The following is an 18,270-nucleotide window of genomic DNA, read 5'->3' on the forward strand; positions in this document are numbered from 1 at the left end:
TTACGGCTAAACAAACAACTGAAAAAAATTGTTAACTACATTATTAAATTCTACGTAAAAAAGTGCCTGTATAATGTCTTTATTTCAAATCTGTGTCTTCTATAATAACGAAGATATGAATTTTTTTAGATTTCGCTAAAATGTCAATTTTTGTCTATAAATCGAAAACAAAAGACGATAGCGGGATGCGGTTTTAACCAATATTATTTTCTCAAGAAATAAGCCCCAGAATGTATTACTCGTTTTGGGCTAAACCTCTTAGTTTCGGAGATTCCCTATTAGGACATCCAAAATGCAGCACCCTGTACGGACATCACTTCCAAGACCGATTTTTACTAAATGTTTGGGCAGAGATCATTGAAGATCACCAAATTGMACCCCACATATTACCTCAACGTTTAAKTAGTGCCGTTTATCTGGATTTTTTGGAAAATATGTTGTCCGATCTGGTGGCGGACGTGCCCTTGGCGACACATGCGGTATTTACAAGTGGAGCTCCATCAGATTATGCCAAAGTCGTTACCAATCATTTTCCCTAGAGATGGATTTTAAATACGTGTGTTTTTTTGGGGGTTCACATGAAACAATTAGTGAATTAGTGTACGCAGCTCAAATTTATACCTTCGAAGGGTTGTGTGTGCGAACGCAAGCTTCCCTAGCCCGAAGAGTACAAGAAGTGRGCATTGCCAACACTAACATTACCCTAATGTAGCGATAACTTTTTTGTCWTTACGCTGTTTATGTTCCAAAGTTTTTTCTTATGAATGATTGTAAACATCGTATTAAGACATAGGCGGGGACGGGTTTTCAGCCTCAATTTATTTTTAATTTTAACTCAGAAATGACGTGCTTTCGACAAAAGTTTGAATAACGAAAGTTGTTTCTTTTGACGAGTCTTATTAGTGGTTAAAATATTTGCTCGCAATCCTCAAACACCCTGTATTTATTGAATCGGTAGAACTGTCGTCGACGCTTCCATTTACGTAATTTTTCTTTAATAGAGACGTAAACAAAAAGATTAGCACGTAATCGTTATCAAAATACACAATAAATCACTCTTGAAACATTGTTTTTTTCATCTTGAAGGATTTCGTTATTGCGTGGTTTGCAACCAATTATACGTTTTAAATTGTTGCATCGAACAATGTAATCAAGATAATTTGAGCCATCCAGCTTCCAACGCCCACACTAATAATAATAATATCTAGGGTTAATTCGATGTGATATTTAGCACATAACAAAGCGGAAAATATCAGAGTGCATTCGAGGGGATTGTTATTTCTCGAGTTTTCTAATAAATCATAACTCTTGGAAATAGATTTATGTAAAAAAAAAAATTAGTTGGGATACAACGTCTAGTTAAAATAATTGGGTGACATTTCAATAGAATTTAAAGTTTGAGCGAGGAATTACATTTTAAAGGTCACATAAACTGAACATCAAAAGCCAAAGTGGGCGTTTTTAATAAATTTACTAAGTTACGTCCAACTTGATTTCTGATCAAAGTGGCCTGGGATTTTGACATTACATAATAGTATATTATATCACAAGTTAGAGAAGAGATTTTGTTATAGCCGAGCTGTTTATTACCCGAGATGCGTAGGATCGAGGGAAATAATAACTGCGAGGATATAAAACTTCTCTACAGGGTGATTTTTTAAAAATGTCAGGCGAAAATTTTAGATTTTTTTAATCTCATGGTATATTTTGGGTTATATTCAACTTTCTTATTTTAAATTAGGACCCATATTTTCTTCTTCATAATTTGGAAGGTATTAGTTTTCTTGGTACAGACATGTGCAATATGTTTTATTTTTACTAAAAATTTTTGATTGAAAAAATATCAAAATTGGAAAAGTTTAAATAACCTAGTTGCATGGTGTCAAATATGACAAGACGATTATTGTAATGTCAAAAAACAGCAAATGAAAAAAAAATATATTGCTACTATTTTTTAGAAGAAACGACAATAAAATGCTCTATAACAAATCAGAAAAACATATAATTCAGTGTTATTAATTTATTGCTTATTTATTTTGTTTGCTTTTAATAAGAGTAGGGTTAACGTTAATTTTTTATTGACGCTATGCAATCAGATTTTATTAACTTTTATTTTTTTTACTTTAGTATTTTTATAATGAAATTTTTTTGGTAAATGTATTGCACAAAACTAATATCTTCCAAATTATCAAAAAAAATGAATATTTAAAAATATAGAAATTAAAAATGCGGTTGTGAATAAAGTTGTATTTAAACCAAAATTTCACTCTCCACCTTGTCATGTAATCMACTATTAAAAATTCCATCTGTCAAAAAAATTTGAATATTGGCCACCTATTTGTCGCTGTAAATTTGTAAAAATTGAGTTGTGTAAATATGACTTTAAACATTTCTACCAAAAATGACAATACTGAGAAGGTAGGATTTATTAATAAAAAGTATACAGGGCGCACCAGAACTCGCGCCCCAGAAAAAATTTCAAGTAAGATAAGATGGAAAAAATTCTATCTGTCGAAAAATTGTGACATTTATTTTTTGACACTTGACATTTTTTTATGTCTATTTAATGATAATGATGATCTTGTATATGTTTTTTTTACAATTATTCAGTAAAAGTACAAAAATTTTGCCAATAAAAGCCACAAATAATATTAAACAGTGTTACAATTTAGGATACTCCTTCCTTGTTTCTTCTTTTAATAGCTTATAGCAAAAAAAAACTTGAAAAATTAAACAGAAATAAATAGAGTCAAAGTGCAAAATCTCATAACTTCTAAATTTTTTTAGATATTTTTTTTAACATTTTTTCCATGTTCCTGATATCTTACCCTATATGTCTGTTCTCTGGGGGCGAGTTCTGGCGCATCCTGTATAGAACCAAACATTTTTTGATTAAATTATTTATTTTTTGGAAAAACTAATTGATGAATGAGAAAGTACTATAAAAATGTGATGTTTTATCGAGAATATTTTTTTTCGAAAGTTTCTTTTGTTTTTGAGTTCTACAATTTTTTTTTTATTTCTTTGAATGGCCACCCACGATTCTTTCTTATGAAGATTATGATCTAAGAATTATAACCATCTACTTTATATTTTTTTTTTACATAAATTGCAATTTTCACAGTAAAAATCGCATAACTCAAAAACACAACAAACTTTTTAACTTTATTTTACATTAATTATTACTTTCTGGAGACAAATGATTTAAAAAAAAAACCCTCTTGGTTCCATATTTTATCTTCATCCTGTATAAAATCTACTCACAATATAGTTACTTCTGCTGCCAATATAGACTCAACCCACACACTAAATATGGCAGACTAGGTGCTACCAACTAATAAGAATAATAAATTAAATGGCCACTGCGACTTTATATATTATTTCATAATTGTTCAGTAAAAGTACAAAAACTTTGCTAATAAAAACCATAAGTAACGTGAAATTATATAAATAACAAATTCTTTGTTTATTCTTTTAATAGTCTGAACAAAAACACGTGGAAAATTATTTTTCCTACTGAAAGTGCAAAAATGAAACCCCCATAATTTCGTCGAAATTCTTTTTATATAGAATTTTTTTCTGAACCACCCTGTATTATAGTTGTTTTAGGGTAATTTTCTCCTACATGACACTGTATTTTGTTTCAGTCTTGGACGTGGAGGCATTCGAGCGACTCTTGGGCCCATGTATGCAACTAATGAAGCGCAACATCACCGACTACGAAGAACAAATGCTCAAGATCTTCGGCTCAAAGCATAACATCCGCGACATTCGATGAACGGAGCCGATTTAAGACGCTCCCGCCCGCCGCCTTCTCTGAACGATAGTCGAACAATCCCATCCCCAATTTGTATTAATTTCAAATTATTACATGTCGAGTAGTAAACAATCAACGTGTGTCTACGTCACTAAAAAAATTCATCATCGGGGTGCAACAGTTTACTAGTCATGTGTATATAATAATGTTATGAAAGTCCAATTTTTTTCGTTGTTGTTGTTGTTGCTTTGACGGTCCAGGACGCGGCCCCCTACTGCTGGACGGTGTGCGGCCCCTTTTACCCCCCTTTTTACGTGTGTTTGGATGCAAGTCGTTATCGTTCGAGTCTTCTCAAGTGTCATTTTTCCTCCAGCAATACATCAAGCGAACGTTGTGCCAAAAGTCAGTACAAAAAGACATGCAATAATATTGCGATAGCAACAGTATTGTCAATTAGASTAGGTTTTGCCGATTTTAGTATTACTAGTAGATGGCGCTTCGCTACTTAAGTGCAATATTAGCGTCCTTGGATTTTTGAATTTGCCGCCTTGGCAGCGCCCTCTTTCATGCAATAGGCTTTTGGCACAATTCGTTCGATTTGGTTTAGTTTGCCATGCATCCCAGTTGGTTTCAATGTTCCATATACAGTGTGATCCAAGTGTTTTCGTTTATTGAGGCTATATTGTGTCACAAACTAKGACATATACGTTGGCAATAATGTGGTATAGTTATCGCCAACGTATTTTCCTACAAGTGGCAGTTCCTTTATTTTTTGTTATTGTGTTCGAGTTGTTTTATTAGTTAGTTTGCGGACACAGGAAGACTAGAAGCTCCATGTGAGTCTTTGTTACTAATTGTTAATCGTACAAAGAAAAAATGGTTAACACATCTTCTTTATACAAAACATATACATATTTATTATAGTGTTATATTCGTGTGTTCTATGCCAGGTTTGAGCAGTTGTATAATTTTCTTCGAACAATCAGTTTGTCTGCGGTTTTTGAACTAAGCAATGACAGTTTGAAAACTGTCAGACAATTAATAATAATTAAGGCTGATAAATTATAAATATGAAGTCACGATTGAAAGATATTAAGTGGAGTATTTATTTTTATGTAACGAGAAATGGAATTGAGAGAAGAATACGCCCTAGTTATAGTAACTTTTAAGCGAAAGTTACTCATATCACATAAGTTCAGGTGAAAGGTCCTTGTAACAAAAACCGTAAATTTGTAAGTTAATACAGACTTTTTATGTTGTGGGTGGGGTTTGTTAGACTTGGTGCCTCTCGTGTTCATAAACAATCAAATCAAATCAAAAATATTACCACTGACTTAGGAAACGGTACATTTTAGACTAGTTTAAATAAATATGAAACAATGGTCTATTATGTGCCTTATAATCTCTCTGACTGACTGGTTTCAGGCACTTGTTCGAAAAATTCAGCTTGTGATTGGTCTAACAAGTCCCACTGGTAATTTAGCACAATTCTAATATTTAAATGTGTAGACATATAGCTAGGTGTATTATGTAGTGGCTTGTCAGTTCATATTCACTGTTTCGAGAGAAGGTAGAAGTAAACAGGTCGGTTCATCCTATGTGTTATTTGTCAAAGTTGAATGTTGATTGTTTATCGTGGTATGTGTTTCTGTCCCGACCATCTTTTCATCGAATCGTCAAGATCGGATGTGAGACACATCCGACATTGGCGATTTCTACTATAAAGTGTCTCTAAGCACGAATAATGCCTTTTTACTTATCGTACCAAAAATTAGAATCTCAATTAAGTTATTTGTACACAAGAGATTAATTATAAGTGTTCGCCATGTCACATGCCATATTCTAAACACTCTGAGCTGACTCGCTCGTCCTGTCTGAGATTCCTTAGTCATATGTACTGCTTCCACCAGATGACTAAATGAGCTTATTAAATTCTCAAGGGTTTTATTTCGCCCACCGCCTCCTTTATCAAATGTATCAATATCCCGCCTGGGCATTTCGTAAAAAATGRATTAGTTACGGGGGTTACTAAGGAAAAACTGAATGATTTTTAATTATTAACGAAAAATAACGCAATTAATAAAAGCTGGGAAGGAAGGATATAACAAAACTAGATACGCCACACAGTGGAACGAATCAATGTATTTAATGGACATAGCATCTATTTTGTAATAATTAAATTTGTCTTCTTTTTTGCTCTTACTTTATTCTTTATACTTTTAGTTTACATAGTCCATGCTCAAATTATTTGTAAAATTAAAAAGCCTACATAAAAACATATTTATTTGAAATTTTTATTTTTGTGATGGTGTCTCCAATTACAAAATTCTTTTATTGGGAAATAAGTGAACCTTATTAGGATAAGTTAAGTTAAAAAAAATTAAGGTTTCAGTCGACCGTTAAATTTTTTTATCAAAATAAAAAAAAAAAACTTTGGAAGTGAATTACAAAAATCGCTCAATATCGCCCAAAAACTGTCTTTATAGTATGAAACTATATTACTAATTTTTCTGATGATCTAATGGGGGTAGGATAACGTTTCACATACAGGGTTATTCATAAATATGAAGCAATATTTGAACCTCAAAAATGACCTATAAAATGATGTTAATTTAAATAATAACTCGTGTTCTATCTCTACTGACAAGAATTTTACAGCCCTCGGAATGTGGGTATGGAAATTTGATTTTTTTGTAATAACTTTGGAACTATTTMACCAAATATTATAAAATTTGGAACATTTCCCTGTGACAACATACCCTTTAAACTGGTAATCACGCAAACCGCACTGCATCCACTCAATTTCCGGTTCCAGCAGTTGCAGGTCACATTTTCTGTGTTTTTCCATTTTTTTGCTCTCTTAACACCAATTTTTTATTGCTCAAATCGATAGAGTAATCAATTTCGATTAAAAAACGCATAAGCCTTTGATACCCCTAAAATGGACCGTTTCAAAGATATGTTAATTTAAACTGAGGACTGCACAACGCTGAAACCAAAAAGTAGGGATTTTGAATGGATGATATCCACGGTAACAAATGACCATGGTCTCACTAATTGCTGTCAGGCATCTGTCAACTTTGACATTGGACGATTATTAGACAATTAATCGAAAATATTTAATAAAAGAGTTTACCTCAGATTCCAAACATAACTTAGAATAAATCCAAATGGATCTCGTAGCATTTAATTCATAAAAAATTCACAAAWATTTATRGTCAAAGTTAACAGATGCCTGGCAGGGATTTATGTGACCATGGTCATTGGTTGCCGTGGATACCATTTATTCAAAATCCCTATTTTTTGATTTCAGCGTTGTGCAGTCCTCACTTTAAATTGAAATATCTTTAAAACGGTCCATTTTAGGGGTATTAAATGCGTTTTTTAATCGAAATTGATTACTCTATCGATTTGGGCAATAAAAAATTGGTGTTAAGAGAGCAAAAAAATGGAAAAACACAGAAAATGTGACCTGCAACTGCTGGAACCGGAAATTGAGTGGATGTATCCGGTTTTCGTGATTACCAGTTTAAAGGGTATGTTGTCACAGGGAAATGTTCCAAATTTTATAATATTTGGTCAAATAGTTCCAAAGTTATTACAAAAAAATCAAATTTCCATACCCACATTTCGAGGGCTATAAAATTCTTATCAGTAGAGATAGGACACGAGTTATTATTTAAATTAACATCATTTTATAGGTCATTRTTGAGGTTCAAATATTGCTTCATATTTATGAATAACCCTGTATATTAAGAATAGACAAAAGTATGTCAAATAAGAGTGATGCTAAGCGTTGTGGACACCTCTCAGACCTTCAAAAAAGAAAATTCATTGAGGTGATGGGACAGGATGACACTTTGCGGCAAGGAAAATTTAATTCTTCATTTACCCACAAAGATGCTCAAAATAAATGGATGCAAATTGCAACACAATTAAATGCTATCCCGGGGGCACTTAGAGATTGATAGATTGATACACCTGCTTACTGTTGATTGGCTAACAGCCCAAAAAAGATCATATGCACCCGAATTTTGATAGGACCCACTAGCAAAAAAATTTAGAGCAATAAGAATTTTGGTTTGTTTCGAAATAGCAGATCTTCTAGTAGGTGCATCTAAAAAATCATCCAACATGCGCATCAATTCTCCAATTAATTCTTTCGATAAACGGAAAATTTTAATAAACATTCGATCATTTAGGGTCTCAAACGGGTCTAATTTCGGATAAACACGTCGTCGTGCTTGGGCAGCCATTACTTGAGCCAAATCTTCATTTTCAATAGCTTGGATTGCAATGAATTCTTRCATTTTTTTTCTTTCGCAAACACAATTATTAAGAAAAATGTCACTTTGACAGTRGAATTTTTTAAATTTCTCACGAAAAAGTTATTTTCCCATGATAAACACTAGGTCCATAAGTCCAGAATACACTTTTGCATTTCTCATGAGAAAATTTGCCTATTTTTCCAATGAGAATTAATTCCATCGATTCAAGAATTGGGCACCAGGTGAGAAAAAGATTATTTCTGTGGAGACGGCGATGATTTCGCCAAATCAAACCCCAGTCCTCAATTCAATCATTTATTACAAAAAAATTGTTTACGAATACTTGTCAAGCAGTCTCCGGTTCCTTATTATACGTGTCCATGATCTTCTCCATGATCTCCCAATGCTTGTCCTTTTGCAAGTCCTTGACAAACACCGAGTACCAAGTCTCATCGTCCTTGTCCTCGATCAGAGGCAGCCTCACCCCGTAGCACTGCAGCGCCAATGAGATGCACGCGATTGCGACATGCTGGGGCTGGTAGTCGAGGATGCTCGGATCGTGGTGGAAGTCCTGGAGGAAGGCAGCCGAAGTCCGGGCGACCGGAACCTGACTCCATTGCTCCTTCCCCAGCCAACTCTCCATCGACCTGAGGTAGTGCAACATGTACTTATGGGGGTGCGTGATGGAAACTTCGAATTTCAGCACGCGCATGATGAGGAGCTCCGCCTGGACGATGGCGTCGCGCATGCTCCAGTACTCATCGCCGATCTCAAGGGGGCTGCTGCCGCGGTGCAAGGTGTTGTGGGCCACGTTGATTATGTCGCGGATCTTCAAGGGGTCGTCCTTCACCTTGCCGGCGAGGTACAGCGAGGAGGCGGCGATTAACTGTCAAAATAAATAAAAATAGTATTTTACTTACCGAGATGGAGAGAGATTAGAAAGTTTAACTTTATCTCGAAAAAAATTAAACTTCCATGAGGTTTTATGATCCTATTTTCATGAAAAAATTAAGCAAAAAAAGTCATTTGTTTAATCAGTGAAAAGTTACAGCAACCAAATAAACAGGAAAAATTTGACAAATTGGTTGTGTTCTGCTGCTTTCAAATTTCAAACGGAAGACACGGTCAATTAAGAAAAATGTCAATATAAAAAATATTCGAGGTTATAAAACAATTCTTGTTTAATTTGTAGTAATTACTTTATCACACGTGTGAGATAATCTAACCCATTACATAATTAAAATGAGTACGATATATCGCATATATCTCACCTAGAGATTGTAGATAAAACAACTTAAGTTTATTGTATTTTCTCACTTATATTTTAAAATATTAACAAAATTTTGCAACCAAACACATTTAAGGTCGGTTTATAGACGCGTCATAAAATAATTGCAATCAAACGTCAAATTAACTGATCACGTGACCATATTGAACCAACCGGATGCTCAGATTCACGAGCTAATCACACATTAAGTTTTAATAACGAATTAATTTTTAATTCGTCTTCTATTTAACTTTTAAATAAATGTTACATTTGATGTTTCACCGACCTCACTTAGAACTTACTTATTAGATAATAATATATATTGTGTTATAAACGACACTTTAGTCACGAATTTTATGTTAGGCACGAGTAAAGCGACTGTTTAATAAACAAGTGTCTAAGAAGTTTATAAAACGTGTTGCATACTATACTTTTTTTCGACCAAAAAAACAAACATGAATTATAAATTAATTTAATTCAATGACATATTTTTCGCATCTGATTGCCACATAGATAAACGTCAAACTACCAACTTGATATGTCAACAAAACATGCCTCGTTTCTAATAAAACTTGTCAGTGCAAAATATGATGGCAATAAAAAATATACAATTAAACTGGACAAAATTGATCATTTCATTTTTAACACTTTTGTATAGCAATTTTAGTAAGGTTTGGAAGTTTATTATAAGCTACTTGTACCTAAAATTGAGAAAAAAAATTCCCTATATTAGATTGTCTTCATCAGTATCATTTCGTCACCTAAATTCTCTTCTCATGAAAAAAAAAGAGACGACCAAGACCATTTATTAACGATTAAAGTTAATCCATTTAAAAATTAGGAAGATGATGAGTTTTAAACGCGGTTTCGGTTTTCAAATTTTCCAATTTTTTTCAGTTTTAATTTTTTCGCARTTTTCTTCAAATTGTCTTAAACATTTTTAAGTTGCTTGTATTGTAAATGACATTCATACTTGAATTTTCAGTTTTTTCTTGTTATTAAACTATTGTAAAAATGCCATTTCTATTTTCTTTTAAAAAATTTCAACACCTCGCGGTTTTTCTATTGGGGTTCTGAGTCCAGTTTTTATTTTTTCTTAACAATTTATCGCACAAACTGCCAAAATTTACACTTTTTACACTGTCACGAATAAAAACATGGTATTTATAAAAAAAAAGTCACAATAGTTTGGTGAAACAATTTTTAACAATAGTTATTTATTATACAAGACGATAAAGAAATTGTTTATCTACGAGTGAAAAGGTTAAGTTTACGAGTGACAAAGTCACGAGTGGACTTTTTTCACGAGTAGACAAACAATCTTTATCGTCGTGTATAATATTTCGTTTTATTTTGTATTCACCTACCAGAATTTCTTGAATGTAAGCAGTAGATAAAAATTACTTTATTTCACTAGACGATAAAAGACTACTTTATCTACTGAAATTAGTCGATAAAAGCACTCTTTAACATTGAGTACAAAATAAATAAATAAATAAATACAAAAAAAAAAATAAAAAAAAATATTAGTCAAATAACTAACAATTTACTCGTTGATCAAACCGGCCCTTAACCGATTTTTTTGAAGATGTATTTAAATCAAAGAAAATAAAAATGGTGAAAATTATGACAGATTTTAAATTAGCCGTCGAGTTTAGTTCATAAAACAACCACGAGACGGCGCCAAAATCGAAAATTTGATGACAAGAAAGTAGTGTGCTACTTGAATTTCTATAATCCTTGTTATTAGGTATTCAAGGTTTTGTTATCTCTCCAAAACCAATTTAATTATCAATAATGCAGTTAGTGTGTATATTTACATAATTTTTCCACGGTTTTGACCTTTTTTGGTGAACCAGATTTGAACTTTCATGCCCCCCGGCCTACAAACACAGTCTAGACACTTACAAAACAGTCGTATTTCGATTGATCCACTTCCTTGAAGAATTTGTGCATGAGAATAGCCGCCGTGGCGAGGGTCAGGGGTTGGCCTTGCAGTTTCATTCCGCACTCAAAGATGAACCTTGCAGGAGTGAAGCCCCCATTGAAATCTAGGTTTCTGTAGTCCACGGGTGTGATGCGCTTGTTGCGTTCCCGTTGCAGTTCCATAACGTCGATCACGTCTTTCATCTTGAAGCCTTTAAGGTGGAATTTTGGCAAAAACCTTGATGGTGTATTATTTATTTGACTTACTTTTTTGCGTCAATTAGGGGAAACTACCCGCCGGCTTCTTGGTCACAATTTAACTCTGCTTTTGGTGTTCTAATTGCCAAATTAGTGCCGGGGGCGATTCCGATTTGGTGCCACAACGAACTGTAAACAAACTTTATCAAAAGTGGACGGGGCAAAACAAGACGTGCATTTTTAACAGTAGAATAGTAACATGGATCGACGCCAGGGGGCGCGTTTTTTAAAAATTCAAGCATTTTAGAATAAAATTTCAATGTTTTTCTCAATAATTAAGTGCGTTACTGGTGGTAAGTCGTGTTTTATATATTTTCTACATCTTATTTTAAGAGAATTTAGAGTGACGCGCAAACCGGCTAAGTCTAGTGGGGACCAAGTCATGAAGTGGCCAAGATTTGTATTTTGGCGCTTGTTTTTTGCAAGTTAGCCAACATTCATGTTTTTTCTGTATGTTGTAAAAGTTTGAAATAAATTTTTAACTTTTCTGAGTTTAGTTTTTATTTCCCATAACTTGTTCAAATTTAATAAATTCAAGTTTATTTTAATTCAGGCACTAGGAAATTTTTATTTATTATTAGATATGAGTGCAAAGTAATTATTACTTATCATTTTTTTAATGTTTCAGAAGTATTTAATTAGCAAAGAGTCCCAAAATCAAATTTTGGTTGTTCTGCGACTTGGCCACTACCAGATTTGGCCACTAGTCGCAAGGTGACAACATCACACGAAAAAATCCCCAACTCCTTTCCTTCTTGGCTACGACTAGTACAAGGTATTTTTCACATTTATCAAATTTATCCAAAAAACCAGCAACCATCCTGCTAAATTTTCGTCATATTATCAACAAAAACCACCTTCTGGGCCCCATGGCACTCATATTTTGCTTTGTTTCAGAAAACCAACAGAAATGTCGGACGTCGAAGTGTGAGTACTTAACCCTATTTGTTTATTTCTCTCAAAATCGTATTTTTCTGATGATTCGTGGCGGGCTCCCTCTTCTGAGAGTTACCCAATAAATCAACCTTGCTGAAATCCGCCATCTGAGCCCCCTTGTCGCTCAGTTCCACCAAACAATTTGCTTGTGTACAACCTAACCTATAAATGTTTTCAGCGATGACACTCCCGTGGCCCCGCCGGCGACCGGTGGCGCGATGGACGTCAACCAAGCCCTCCAAGAAGTCCTAAAGACTGCGATGATCCACGACGGGATTGTGCACGGGCTCCATGAAGCCGCCAAAGCCTTGGATAAAAGACAGGCGGTACTGTGCGTTCTCGCCGAGAACTGTGACGAACCCATGTACAAAAAACTCGTGTCYGCGCTGTGCTCCGAACACAATATTCCCCTGATCAAAGTCGATAATAACAAGAAATTGGGCGAGTGGTCAGGACTGTGCAAAATCGACAACACGGGAAAAGCGAGGAAGGTTGTTGGGTGCTCTTGCGTCGTCATTAGGGTAAGTGCAGATTATTCTAACAATTTTCCACACAAAACAGTAATTTTATTTCAGGATTACGGCGAGGAATCACCGGCACTAGATGTTCTTAAAGAATACCTTAAGAACGCTAAGTAATTGTTTATTTTATAAAAATAAAATTTCATAAAAAGTTATTGTGTTTTATTGCAAATTTCCTTGTGTGTGGGCCAGTCAGTCACCTGGCATGAACGCGAACAATACCAAACTTTTTTACAATGCGAACATCTCTGAATTGCGTTTTTCCCACACTGCTGACAGGAAGCTTTCTCCTTGACTTCGAATTTCTCAATCAAGTCGGTGTTGTAAGCGTCACTCAACCTGAAAAATTCATTTGGGAACATGAAACTGAATGAACATCACTGCTTGAATGGCCTTCTCCTACGAGAATTTTTTTATCAAAAAAATAAAAATTTTAAATTTAGGGAATTTTGCGTTTGCTGGTAACACGTAGCAAGATGTTAAAAAAATCAACTCGAACCGATATTTGGCATTTTGTGGATAATTTGAAAATAAATTCTCAAGGCAAATTTTTCATGTACACCCTCGAAATTCGGAAAATTGCTAAGAATATTGAAAGTAATTTACTTGTAACGGCATTGTCACCAACATAAAATACACTAGCCTATTAACGCATCCAAACGAGTTCTTAAAACGCAAAATAGAAATCTAAAGTTAGTTCAAAATATTTTTTTTATAACAACTTAGCGATTTTTTAACTCTACAGTAAAATCTTGCGAAAACAACAAATAAAGTTTTCAGCTTAAAAATCTGTTCAAATGCTGGAAAAAGGCAAATTATTTTCGGAATGATTTTCTGATTTTCCGGCTTGTTTTTCACAAAAGTTGGCGAAATGATTGCATTTCGCTAGAAAACGCTCAAAAAATGCAAAAATAAAAACTTGTCATCGCGAAATCTCCCAAAAAACTGATATTTTAGCACAAATACGTGCTTAAAAGTACTTTCAACTAAATATTTTTTTTGATTTCTTAGATTTTCTTTTAATTTTGCTCAAAAATCAGTAAAATCGAGTGAAACAAATAGAATAATATCAATATCAAGCGTGTTTAAACACTCGATAAAGGTAAAAATAACACCACTGTAGGCCATAATTTTGTTGATTTTTTGGCTTTTTTAAAAATCATTACGTTTCTAGCGAAAAAACGCTAAAACGTCCGAGTAATCCAAAAATAATATGATTTTCGACTACATTTGTTGATTTCTTGACTTATTTTAGCAAAATTTCGCGAAAAAACTGAGATTTCAGTACAAAAACGTGCTCAATTTTGTGATTTCGTAGCATATTTTTGCCTTAATGTTGCTCAAAAATCAGTTAAATCTATTGAAACAAATAAAACAACATCAATATCAATTCTTTTTGTGTTTTTTTGTGAATGTTTGGACAAAATTTTGCAAAATAAATGAGCCTCTGGTTTAAAAACGAAGTAAGCCGAGCGAAACAAACTAAAAAAAATGTCAAATTTTATTTAATTCTGTAATTTTTTAGCCTGTGCAAATGAAATTTTTCCAAAATTTTTTCTTTTATTTCAAAAACAGCTAAAATTGACACCATTTTAGATCAACTTTGTGGAATTTTTTCACATAAATTGAGTCGTTAAAGCTTAAAAGTTAGGTAATAATAATAATATAATCTTTTTTATAGATACTAAATATAACAATTTAGAGATTTTTGACTCGGTATGACTCAGTCTTCAACTTAATAATCTGATTAAGATCTCGAAAACGGCAAAATTTTCGGCCTAATTCTTTAATTATTCAACATTTTGTAAAAAAATGAGTTTCTAGCTAAAAAGCATGCTAAAAAAGCTCGAGTAACGTGCAAAAGTAATATAATTTTCGACTTAACTTATTGATCTTTTGATTTGTTTTCGTGAAATCTGGCGAAAAACTTAAGATCTTAGCACAAAAACAAACCAATTTTGTGGTTTTTTGGCTTACTTTTGTGCCTACAAACCAGGTAAATCGTATGAAACAAACAAAATTACATCAATATCAATTACACAGGGCGACAAAAAGTCATGTCGTGACGTTAGGTAATAATAATAATAAATATTTTTTATATTACAACAATTTAGAGATTTTTGATTCGGTATGTCTCACAGTTTTTAGCTTAAAAATCTGATTAAGATCTCCAAAACGGCAAATTTTCGGCCTAATTCTGTAATTATTCAACATTTTGTAAAAAAAATGACTTTCTAGCTGAAAAACATGCTAAAAAAGCTCAAGTAACGCAAAAGTAATATAATTTTCGACTTAACTTATTGATCTTTTGATTTGTTTTCGTGAAATCTGGCGAAAAACTTAAGATCTTAGCACAAAAACAAACCAATTTTGTGGTTTTTTGGCTTACTTTTGTGCCTACAAACCAGGTAAATCGTATGAAACAAACAAAATTACATCAATATCAATTACACAGGGCGACAAAAAGTCATGTCGTGACGTTAGGTAATAATAATAATAAATATTTTTTATATTACAACAATTTAGAGATTTTTGATTCGGTATGTCTCACAGTTTTTAGCTTAAAAATCTGATTAAGATCTCCAAAACGGCAAATTTTCGGCCTAATTCTGTAATTATTCAACATTTTGTAAAAAAAATGACTTTCTAGCTGAAAAACATGCTAAAAAAGCTCAAGTAACGCAAAAGTAATATAATTTTCGACTTAACTTATTGATCTTTTGATTTGTTTTAGCGAAATATGGCCAAAAGTTTAAGATCTTAACACAAAAACAAAGCAATTTTGTGGTTTTTCGGCTTATTTTTGTGCTTAAAAATCAGGTAAATCATGTGAAACACACAAAATTACATCAATTTCAATTATTCTTTTTGCGATTATTCGATTATTAGGCAAGATTCTGCAAAATAAATGAGTCTCTGGTTCAAACACTGTTTTTTAGTCTGTTTTTCAAAATTAAACACTCAAAAAAGGCAAAAATAACACCACTTTCCACCTGTTTTACCTTTTTTCCATAGAGAAATTTATTTAAAAGATTCAGGTTTGTTATCATTACTGAGCAAAAATTGAAGTAGTTCGCGAAAATATTCGTATATTCGCTTCGTTCTCTGAACTTGGATAACAATCAATGCTTTTAATTTCCCCCAATAAATACATACGTCTGTGCATACTCCATGAGAGTCTTTTGATCGTTGCAAAACACCACTGGCAACTGCTCCTTCGCCACCTTCTTCCACTTGCCCCCCACTTGCGCCACAATCCGCTCCTTGACCTCCAACACCGTCTCGAGCAAAATCGGCTTCGCCCCCTTGGCCACTTGCTCGGCCATCGCAACATGTGCCAACCACTGCTTCAACTCGACAAGTGGCGCCAACTGATCCATCAAAACCGGCGTTAGCATCACCATCACCTTGCCCAATTGCGCCCTCCGCGACTCCGTGACGGTGTAAAAGTCGCGACAAGCCCCATCTAGCAACAACTGACGCAGAGCCAACCAGACTTGGGCCTCGGCCTGGCCCAAAGCCTCGCCGTCCCAATCCATCCACTTCCCGGCCGAGTACTGCTTCCCGTCGCGAATCCAGGGCCGGACGAGGAGAATTTGGGCCAACAACATGGGGACATCGCACGTGGAGTACATCCGGGAGGCGACACTGAGCGGGAGCCGGTCCAGGTACTCCGCCATGTAGCGAATAATCGACAAACACCGGATTCCAATATCGAATTTCAAGTCCTCGAGTTGTTTTAACAATTCTGTTGATTCTTTCTTGATTGAGAGGAGTTGTGATGTTGTCCCGCAAGCGTAGTCGAGTAAATCCCCCGAGGAGTCGCCCAAACTGTCACAACAACTCCCATGATACATCACCAGTTCCAGTAGGGCCACACAGACGGCTTCGTGGTACAGAATTGTGTATGCCATGAAGGTGTTTTTGGGCTCGGGGTCGAGTTTCAGCATCTGGGGCAGCACTTTGTGTTTCCAGATGTTGACAAGGATGGCTTCGTGGACCAGGATGGGGGCTTTCTGGAACGCGACTAGTGTCTCTTTGACGTGCTCTTCGCGCAATTGCGAGGCTTCGATTAGGGCTTGTTGGTTCAGTTTTTGGAGTCTTTGGTGCCACTCCAACCACCTGGAAAGGACAAGGATTAGGGGGGGATTAACCTCGTCGGGGGTTTACTGTTTGTTTCCGATGGCTCGGATGTCTTGGGGGGCCATCGTATCGACGTAAAACTCGATCTCTGTGGGGAGAAGAACGCTGTCCATTTTTGACACTATCGATCAAGCGGTTGTTAAGGTAATGAAAGACTCGTTTCGTGTCATTTTTATAAAATCTGACATAAAAAGAAACTACAATACACTTATAGAGAATCAAAATATACAAACATTCTGAGTATTGAGCACAATATTTTGTTCTTGCACAARCAAGCTGTCAATATATCTTCAATACATAAAAATATATCATTTATCAGTCACATAATTATTGTTTTCTTATGTACAAGGACGTTATTTCTGTTCGTATAAACACCATCGGGCAAGATTTTATGTAACAACAACAATATCAAAGAAATACATCAGATAATTACTTAATAATATGTACAGCTATAATATACAGCTGCCGAATATTTTTAAATAAATGGCACAATTCACAGCAATTGAAAATAAAACTAAATACGCATTATGAGATATGTCACTAGATCTCCTCAGGGACTGGTGTCGGGGCCTCATCGGCCGGATGRTGCAAAAGGACGGCCTTCTCCTCGCCACGCCCACTTCCGGTGCCGTTGTAGACCGATTCGTAWACGGGGTTGGCAAAATTGCCAGACTAAAAAATATTTTCAAATAAATTTCAAGTTTAGTGACAAAAGCGACAATCTATTGGCAACACTGAATTAGTGATGATGTTAGTCTGCTTTTTTTTTAAATAGAAATTACCGAGGTAAAATTTTGGTGAAAAAATTGAAAGCAGCTTGTCTCTAAAGCCACAAATTTTGTTAAAAAATTATGGTTATGTGTTCAAATTGAGATGTTGTCAAAATTTTGACTTTTATGAATCTTGTGTGCCGGTCTAAAGACAGAATTCAGTGCTAATAATTTTGTGTAATTTATTGAAATGAGCTCAAAGTTGATGCAATTTATAAATTCTTCTTCAGCTTTAGTTTCAAAATTGTTACTTTTTCAACTCGTTCCTCAAAAACGATGCACAAGACACTAATTTAATTGCGTTTTTTCCGAGGTTCTTTTTCATTCATGTTTATTTTGTATTCTTGTCAATTTCTTGCTAAAAATTGAAAATGTTTAGCAAACCTGCATTATAAATTGCGTCTACATTTTAACGGGCCCTTTT

At 34.3% G+C, this 18,270-nt stretch overlaps 5 protein-coding genes across 7 annotated transcripts in view; 2 read left to right on the top strand and 3 right to left on the bottom strand.

Annotated features, from left to right (window-relative positions):
- The window catches only part of LOC123010638 (cAMP-dependent protein kinase type II regulatory subunit), a 34,716-nt gene extending 29,025 nt beyond the window's left edge, over positions 1-5,691 (top strand). For all 3 annotated transcript variants that reach the window (XM_044407684.1, XM_044407686.1, XM_044407687.1), the window contains one exon: positions 3,648-5,691. In XM_044407684.1, coding sequence (XP_044263619.1) covers positions 3,648-3,778 — 131 coding nt within the window. In that variant the 3' untranslated portion in view covers positions 3,779-5,691. The remainder of the gene's footprint in view (positions 1-3,647) is intronic.
- A 2,635-nt stretch (positions 5,692-8,326) lies between these two features.
- On the bottom strand, positions 8,327-11,675 carry LOC123010657 (cyclin-Q). The gene is made up of 3 exons (XM_044407727.1): positions 11,486-11,675; positions 11,201-11,430; positions 8,327-8,911 (listed from the first exon to the last, which is right to left on the bottom strand). Exons 2-3 carry the CDS (start codon positions 11,420-11,422, stop codon positions 8,372-8,374), a joined length of 762 nt encoding a protein of 253 aa, XP_044263662.1. The 5' UTR covers positions 11,423-11,430; positions 11,486-11,675; the 3' UTR covers positions 8,327-8,371.
- A 476-nt stretch (positions 11,676-12,151) lies between these two features.
- Positions 12,152-13,084, top strand: LOC123011567 (40S ribosomal protein S12). The gene is made up of 4 exons (XM_044409069.1): positions 12,152-12,251; positions 12,374-12,403; positions 12,591-12,933; positions 12,988-13,084. The coding sequence occupies exons 2-4, from the start codon at positions 12,387-12,389 to the stop codon at positions 13,048-13,050; spliced, it is 423 nt and encodes a 140-aa protein (XP_044265004.1). The 5' UTR covers positions 12,152-12,251; positions 12,374-12,386; the 3' UTR covers positions 13,051-13,084.
- Positions 13,039-17,239, bottom strand: LOC123011566 (zinc finger MYND domain-containing protein 10 homolog). Its single transcript, XM_044409068.1, has 3 exons — positions 17,104-17,239; positions 16,090-17,055; positions 13,039-13,272 (listed from the first exon to the last, which is right to left on the bottom strand). The coding sequence occupies exons 1-3, from the start codon at positions 17,187-17,189 to the stop codon at positions 13,086-13,088; spliced, it is 1,239 nt and encodes a 412-aa protein (XP_044265003.1). The 5' UTR covers positions 17,190-17,239; the 3' UTR covers positions 13,039-13,085.
- The window catches only part of LOC123011565 (prolow-density lipoprotein receptor-related protein 1), a 50,117-nt gene continuing 49,082 nt past the window's right edge, over positions 17,236-18,270 (bottom strand). The window contains exon 16 of the mRNA XM_044409067.1: positions 17,236-17,748. Coding sequence (XP_044265002.1) covers positions 17,617-17,748 — 132 coding nt within the window. The 3' untranslated portion in view covers positions 17,236-17,616. The remainder of the gene's footprint in view (positions 17,749-18,270) is intronic.

Source organism: Tribolium madens, unplaced genomic scaffold (genome assembly GCF_015345945.1).
Source record: "Tribolium madens isolate multiple individuals breed KSU strain unplaced genomic scaffold, Tmad_KSU_1.1 Scaffold_91;HRSCAF=231;Tcas5.2_LG7, whole genome shotgun sequence".
In the NCBI taxonomy this organism is placed as follows: Eukaryota; Metazoa; Arthropoda; class Insecta; order Coleoptera; family Tenebrionidae; genus Tribolium; species Tribolium madens.

Excerpts from the sequence above, each read along its gene's own strand:
- LOC123010657 (XM_044407727.1), bottom strand. The coding sequence starts at position 11,422 with ATGAAAGACGTGATCGACGTTATGGAACTGCAACGGGAACGCAACAAG. Across the intron at positions 8,912-11,200 it reads AATCGAAATACGACTGTTTT|TTAATCGCCGCCTCCTCGCT; the intron begins GTAAGTGTCTAG and ends TTATTTTGACAG.
- LOC123011566 (XM_044409068.1), bottom strand. The coding sequence starts at position 17,189 with ATGGACAGCGTTCTTCTCCCCACAGAGATCGAGTTTTACGTCGATACG. Across the intron at positions 17,056-17,103 it reads CGAGCCATCGGAAACAAACA|GTGGTTGGAGTGGCACCAAA; the intron begins GTAAACCCCCGA and ends TGTCCTTTCCAG. Across the intron at positions 13,273-16,089 it reads CTCATGGAGTATGCACAGAC|GTTGAGTGACGCTTACAACA; the intron begins GTATGTATTTAT and ends TGAATTTTTCAG.